Source organism: Hypomesus transpacificus, unplaced genomic scaffold (genome assembly GCF_021917145.1).
Source record: "Hypomesus transpacificus isolate Combined female unplaced genomic scaffold, fHypTra1 scaffold_42, whole genome shotgun sequence".
In the NCBI taxonomy this organism is placed as follows: Eukaryota; Metazoa; Chordata; class Actinopteri; order Osmeriformes; family Osmeridae; genus Hypomesus; species Hypomesus transpacificus.
The window spans coordinates 1,330,463-1,337,700 of record NW_025813938.1 but is presented as its reverse complement, the minus strand read 5'-3'; the positions used below and the strand labels follow the sequence as shown (position 1 = coordinate 1,337,700).

General features: G+C 41.6%; 2 protein-coding genes and 1 non-coding gene across 4 annotated transcripts in view; 2 read left to right on the top strand and 1 right to left on the bottom strand.

Moving 5' to 3' along the window:
• LOC124464768 (small G protein signaling modulator 1-like) overlaps window positions 1–1,687 on the top strand; it is a 19,076-nt gene extending 17,389 nt beyond the window's left edge. Inside the window, exons 11-14 of the mRNA XM_047016601.1 lie at window positions 223–378; window positions 782–878; window positions 1,001–1,168; window positions 1,515–1,687. Coding sequence (XP_046872557.1) covers window positions 223–378; window positions 782–878; window positions 1,001–1,168; window positions 1,515–1,603 — 510 coding nt within the window. The 3' untranslated portion in view covers window positions 1,604–1,687. The remainder of the gene's footprint in view (window positions 1–222; window positions 379–781; window positions 879–1,000; window positions 1,169–1,514) is intronic.
• Window positions 1,688–4,289: 2,602 nt separating this feature from the next.
• trnak-uuu lies at window positions 4,290–4,362 on the bottom strand. The gene has a single exon. It is a non-coding gene; the product is annotated as a tRNA-Lys (tRNA).
• A 20-nt stretch (window positions 4,363–4,382) lies between these two features.
• Window positions 4,383–5,887, top strand: gatc (glutamyl-tRNA amidotransferase subunit C). 2 transcript variants are annotated; one of them, XM_047016787.1, is made up of 5 exons: window positions 4,383–4,725; window positions 4,902–4,949; window positions 5,070–5,239; window positions 5,415–5,518; window positions 5,618–5,886. In XM_047016787.1, the coding sequence occupies exons 1-5, from the start codon at window positions 4,549–4,551 to the stop codon at window positions 5,677–5,679; spliced, it is 561 nt and encodes a 186-aa protein (XP_046872743.1). In that variant the 5' UTR covers window positions 4,383–4,548; the 3' UTR covers window positions 5,680–5,886. The 2 variants fall into 2 exon arrangements, with proteins under 2 accessions (XP_046872743.1, XP_046872744.1); XM_047016788.1 differs by lacking the exon at window positions 4,902–4,949 and having other exon boundaries at window positions 4,393–4,725; window positions 5,618–5,887.
• The last annotated feature ends 1,351 nt before the right edge of the window (window positions 5,888–7,238 follow it).

The window sequence follows — 7,238 nt, the reverse complement described above, 5'->3', positions numbered from 1 at the left end:
TCTCTGTGTGTCTCTCTCTCTGTCTCTCTCTCTCTATCTCTCTCTCTGTGTCTCTGTCTGTCTCTCTCTCTGTGTGTCTCTCTCTCTGTCTCTGTCTCTCTCTGTCTCTCTCTGTCTCTCTCTCTCTCTCTGTGTCTCTGTCTGTCTCTCTCTCTCTGTCTCTCTCTGTCTCTCTCTGTCTCTCTCTGTCTCTCTCTCTCTCTGTGTCTCTGTCTGTCTCTCTCTCTCTGTCTCTCTGTCTCTCTCTGTGTCTCTCTCTCTGTCTCAGAGGCCATGGCCTTCAGCTGTTTCTCTGAGCTCATGAAGAGGATGAATCAGAACTTCCCCCACGGAGGAGCCATGGACACCCACTTTGCCAACATGCGCTCCCTCATCCAGGTGACCCCGGCTGGGAGAGGGACAGGGCATGATTGTCATTGCACCATAATTAGCGAGCAGCTGATTTACATGTTGTCCCTGGGCACAGAACACAACCAGAGCAGGAAATACACCACAGCAAAACAGCACATGAAAGTCGATCAATGCGAGATAGATAGAATCTGTATGATACGCTATGATGAAACCCCAAATATTCAAAACAACTATATAAACATCAAACCATAATTAACGTAACATTTAACATTTGACGTAATCAAACCGCCACCTTTTCTCTCTGCCTCTCCTCTTCCCTCTCCCCTTTCACCTCACACCCTCTCCTCCCCTCCCTCCCCCCCCACCCCCCCCCCCTCTCCCCCCTCCCCTCCCCTCCCTCTCCCCCCTCCCTCCTCTCCCTCTACTGTAGATCCTTGACTCTGAGCTGTTTGAGCTCATGCACCAGAACGGAGACTACACCCACTTCTACTTCTGCTACCGCTGGTTCCTTCTGGACTTCAAGCGAGGTACATCGAGTGGGGTTTGTTCCCCCACTTCCTGTTTTGTTCCCCACTTCCTGCTGACTCATCCAGTCATATCCACCCCAGTCCCTAATGGACGTCTGTTTGTAATTTTGTCTTTTCCTCAGAGCTGGTGTACGATGATGTGTTTGCTGTCTGGGAGACCATCTGGGCGGCCAAATATGCCTCCTCCACTCACTTTGTGCTCTTCATTGCCCTGGCCCTGGTGGAGATATACAGGGACATCATCCTAGAGAACAACATGGACTTCACTGACATCATCAAGTTCTTCAATGGTAAACGACCATCTTGTGACACTATTTGCAGACTGTAGATCATTTAATATAATTTACCTAAATAAAAATATACTTTGTCCAAAAAAATATATATATATTGAGTGATAATGTATTAATTTAGTATATGCTTTCATCTTAAGCAAGCATGTATGGAGGGAGTAGAACCAGCGATCTTATAATCTGTAGTCTAATGGTCTACCACTGAGCTGCACCCAACCCTAGTACATGACTGGGCATGGTGCAGATGATACAGAGCAGAACATGACTGGGCATGGTGTAGAGGATACAGAGCAGACATGTTGAAACAGAGAGCGTCCGTCCTCAAGCTCCTCTCATCCCCTCTCAGAGATGGCAGAGCACCACAGCAGCAGGCAGGTGCTGAGCCTGGCCCGGGACCTGGTGTGGAAGGTGCAGACGCTCATCGAGAACAAGTGATCCAGCGTTCCAGTCTCTCTCCCCTGCCCGGCCTCCCTCCCTCCTCCGGCCTCCTCTGGCCTACCTCCCTCCCTCCCTCCTCTGGCCTACCTCCCTCCCTCCTCTGGCCTCTCTCCCTCCCTCCTCTGGCCTCCCTCTCTCCCTCCTCTGGCCTCTCCCCCTCCTCTGGCCTCTCTCCCTCCTCTGGCCTCCTCTGGCCTACCTCCCTCCCTCCCTCCTCTGGCCTCTCTCCCTCCCTCCTCTGGCCTCCCTCTCTCCCTCCTCTGGCCTCTCTCCCTCCCTCCCCTGGCCTCCTCTGGCCTCTCTCCCTCCTCTGGCCTCCTCTGGCCTCTCTCCCTCCTCTGGCCTCCTCTGGTACCTATATGTGTTTACTTGCAGCAGAAAAACAGAGCTTGCAATGGTTCTCCCTCACTATGCTGCCCCCCTTACATCCGTCCCAGGCTGTCCTGTGTTTACATCTCCACACCATTTCCCTCTGACCACCTTACTAATGTGCTGCCGGCCGGTGTGTAAACTAGCACAATAAGCTGTACTGGTCCTCTGAAATTTCAGGTGATGGATGGATAGCAAAGAAATGTTGTATAAGGCTTTTGTCCCCCAATTATTACGTTGGTTAGTGAAATTGTCGTTTTTAATTGTGTGTCAGTCTTAATCCAAGCTTCTCTTTTCCTCAATTCAAACTAATCTCTGGTAAAGTTTCTCAATAACTCACAAAGATTTGGCCAATTAACTTGTCATTACCTAGGAAACAGACAAAGCCAGTTACTGCCCAGAAAGAACTTAGAAAGAACACGTAACTTACGCACACAGCCTGATACACAGACTGATCCACAGCACAGCCAAGCTTCTTGTATTTGAGTACTAGTTTTATTAGATTGTCTTTGTCTCCTGTAAGCTGTGGTAAACAGGGGCAAAACTGCTTAAATGTGAATGTTGCCATTATCAAGGATGTAGCAGCCATTCAAAACACTACTTGTAAGCCTACTGAAGATCTTACTACAGACCAAATCCAGTGTTGGTGATTCAGTAATGGGCAGAGTTTGGATCGTTTCCAATTATTTACTGCCTTGGTACCTCTGTGTCTTTGTTTAATTGTTGTGTGTGAGTTGTGTTGGAAATGAATAGGGTTTAATCATAATCAAGATCTATATTATATTTATGATACATACAGAAAAACATATACGATGTACATGTGAGTTATTGTTCTTCAGGCAGAAATGGACGCAAAAAGCAACCATTTCAATGATATACAGTAAAACAGTGCTCTTAATTGTTTTATTTTTTTCATCCAGTTAGCCATTGTATATTCTGTAAATTGTTAAATTGTTTGAGTGCTATATTTTGTGTTTAAAGGTGAAGGAGAGCAGAACCCATTCACTCTTGCAAAATGTTGAATATAATGTTGATCAGGAAGCAATTTTTAGCCTATTGCTCCTCACTAAATTCTGACAGATATTAGAGTGTTGCCTAAGTAGTTAAGGTGTTGGGGGGGGGGGGGGGGGGGGTCTAACTGTGCTTTAAAACACAAATGAATACGTATTGTAGTGAATGTTATCTCTTAAGAGCATCACCACTGTGTGTCCTTGCATAGATCTCCTCTTGGTGATCCAGAGTTGTGTCATGAATGTGTTGAGATGAACTGAAGTATTGGTGGGTCTTGGTGAATGCAAACTGCTGTTGCCCTTCAGTAGAAAACCAAACAGTTTGATTATATTGTAACATTTATTTATTTGCTGGCACATTTTTATTTATTTATTTATTTACTCTTCTGCTTTTTGTATGTAAAGCTGAAATTACTTGTGGTCAGAAAGTGTGTTGACAACAATCAAGTCTAATTACAAGAAAACACTATATATTAAATGGTATATGTATTTATTAAAAAAAGAATAAAAATGGAATAATTCTTATTTTTCCAAATGCTTATCTCATGGCTTATTATTTTTCCGCTACATTCTACAATAACTTCAATAAGTTTAGTTTTTCATTTTCATATTGAACAGAGATGGCAAAAGTACACACATCCTTCACTCAAGTCGAAGTACAGATACTCATGTTTTAAAAAGACTGGTAAAAGATGAAGTACTGACTACACTTTTTCTCTCAAGTTAAAGTAAAGAAGTGTGGGCTCTAACATATACTTTTATATATACATATATAAAAAGTAGCCATTGCTACTACCTGTTTTAGTGTCTCGCTGGTGACTGGACTTCACATCATATTAATACATGAATACAAAAAGACATATGGCGTAAAAAATGACACAATTACATAATGGAATAAAATCTGTGACATAATGTTTTGAATTTTAAAGGGCATTGAATCCTTAATATTGAAATGGAAACACCACTGAAAAAAACATAAATCTAAATTAAATATTCAAGGTTCAAAAATTCAGATTGCTCCAATTTGGACGGTAAAATTCAGATCCAAAAAATCAAGCTTCAGAAATTCAAATAAAACTAAATTCAGGCTGCAGATCCCAAAAATCTGAGCCGAAAAAAATTACTGAATTTTTAGATATGCATGTAAAAAATGTAAGGAGTGAAAGTAAAAAGTCGTCAGAAAAATAAATAGTGAAGTAAAGTACTGATACCAGAAAAGTCTACTTAAGTACAGTAGCGATTCAATTATACTTCGTTATTTTCCATATAAATTCATACATTTATCCAATGAATAAAACTAACATCGCCCGAACAGGGACTTGAACCCTGGACCCTCAGATTAAAAGTCTGATGCTCTACCGACTGAGCTATCCGGGCAAATACAAATTCTTCATTTACGAGGAAGTGCTTTGAAAATACAGAGGCGTATATTTTTAGCTTAGCTTCTGACTGGCTAGTTGAATAATACCAGTCGGGGTTAGGAGTCATATCAAGACCTTAAGCAAGCTTCCCATTTAGCCACATCATTGCACACAGACTACTTAACACATTAGACACCACAAAATGGTACCTTTATCATTTAGTTCTGGACTCAGTCGTTTACGAACATTGAGAATGATGCCGTCTTTGTATCGATGTAATACTGCTAGAGTTTCAAGAACGTCCAATGACAGATGCTGCATGTGGAGCCTTGTGGAAATGCGACGCCGTCAATGCAGTTCTCACATTTCTAACACAAAGGTACGTGGTTTGATGACATCAGAAAGGTAGTTAGTTAGCTAAATAGCAAAGAAAGATATACGGGGTAGTAGCGTCTAGTTGTAGTTAGCTAGTTGCTTAAAAGTTTAAAAGGAAACCGGGGCGCTTGGGCTAATGTCTGTTAGCTTAGATTAAGCTTCTGTCTGTGCTGTTAATAGGTGCCGTTGACACCAACGTGGAAGCCAATGCAAAGCAACCTAACCCAAGTTGGTATTATAATCACAATAGTATTGCACACAGTAGTAAATAACAACCCATACTGAACAGCGTGGGCCCAAATGGAATAGCGTATGGCTAAATACGCCCATATTGTGTCACACTTTTAGCCGGCCGGAGTGTCGGCAGACCTGGTTGATAAATTGGAAAGACTGGCGCTGGTAGATTTCCGTAACCAGGAGGGACTTGTCTGTTTGGAGAAAGCGATTCAGTTTGCTAATCAGCTCCACGCAGTGAACACCGATGGTGTTGAGCCGATGGATTCCGTTCTAGAAGACAGGTAAGGGGGGATAGGTAGCAGGCCACTTAATGCATTCATTGTTGCACAAAATTAAAGCAGATTAACCGTTATCGATGATCGGTTGGATACTTAAAGTAGGTACTTTATTTGCAGAAGTAGGTGTTAGCTGGCACTTTCAACCATGTAAATACTGTGGACTATTTGTGTAATGTAGGTCGCTATATGTGCGTGAGGACACAGTGACAGAAGGCGACCATGCGGAGAAACTGCTCAAACTCTCTAGTAACACGGTGGAGGAGTACTTCGTCGCACCACCAGGTGAGAATCCAGCAGTAGCCTATGGGACTTCTTGAATACCTCTCTTTACACACTATTTGAATACAGCGGGACGCAACTTTCTTTTTATTTTGATTGCAGGTAACATTCCACTTCCGAAGAGAGAGGACAGAGATGCCATGTTGAAAGAACCAGAACTATAACAAACTAATTCAGTGTACGAAAGATATTTTGTATAACGTATTTATTTTTACGACTGTCGATTATAACAATTTTCGAAGTTACTTTAATGTGCAAGGTATTAAAAAGGTATTGTAACAACCACCATCTTTGTTCCTCAATTAAGGCCATCCGTTTATAACTCATAAGTATGGAAGCAAATCGTGACCAAAATTCAAATGAAAATGCATTTCCAGAAATGCATTTTCATTTTAAGAATGTGGCTGCATTATTTGACTCATAAATCAAATTAGTATTCAATCATCCTATTTGCATTTTCATTTTCTTCTTTAAGACTGCTCATTCTTTCCCTTAATTAAAATGAAAACGAAAAAGACATTTGAAATTTAATTTTCAAAATATGCCCCAGCAAATAGATACCAAAATTCAATTTGAAATGTAAAATTTGAAAATGAAAAGGCATTTCCAGAAATGCATTTTCATTTTAAGAACGTGGCTGCAAAATCGTGACCACAATTCAAATTCAAATGCATTTCCAGAATTGCATTTTCAAGAACGTGGCTGCAAAATCGTGACCACAATTCAAATTCAAATGCATTTCCAGAAATGCATTTTCATTTTAAGAACGTGGCTGCAAAATCGTGACCACAATTCAAATTCAAATGTATTTCCAGAAATGCATTTTCATTTTAAGAATGTGGCTGCATTATTTGACTCATAAATCAAATTAGTACTGATTAGTACTGAGCGGACATTGCATTTTCATTTTCATGTTCTGCCCGCAAAGAACTGCCCATAATTCGAAAACGAAAATGCATTCTGAGCGGCGCAGTAGAGTGACGTCAGTAGCCGCTCTTCTTCAGCTCCCTGCTGACCGAGCTACCCATCTTGTTCGGTAGGGGGCAGTGTGCACATACGCATTGCATTACATGACAAATGTGCCGGGAAATTGATTGAAATGCCGGGTCTTTAGAGGACGCATCACAGATCATGGCGCTCCCTCAAATTGTGCAGACACTGATAGAATTAGCTGAGCTGGTAGAAACTAATAATATATCTGAGTCTGATGCCCGTGACCGAGTAGAACAAGTCACAGAGAGCTTGGCTGCATACTCTGCCGTCACAGACGTACACATTAATGAGGTTGCCATAGTAAACCTCTCTTCAGTCCTGGAACGGCTGGATGCTGTGGAGCCTCAAATGGGACGGGGACGACCAACCATCCACATCCCGTTCGAGTCCATCGAAAACTATTAATTAAATGGTTTAAAAATAAAGGACATAGCGGAGCTGTTGTCGGCCACCAGACCATCCGTCGGAGGATGCAAAGCAACGGATTTATGGAGCTAGAAAGCTGACAAAAGTATCTGAATTTGAATATGAAAGATCTGAAATATTTGTGTGTCGAATTTCATAAAACTGAAATATATTGCTGTTGAATATATAATATCTGAATTATTTGTATGCCCAATTTAATACAACTGAATTATTTTGATCCAAAAATAAAACATTCTAAAATTCAGATTGCAGGAATTCAGATTCTTGAAATTCAGATTGCGGAAATTCAAATTCAGATTGCGGA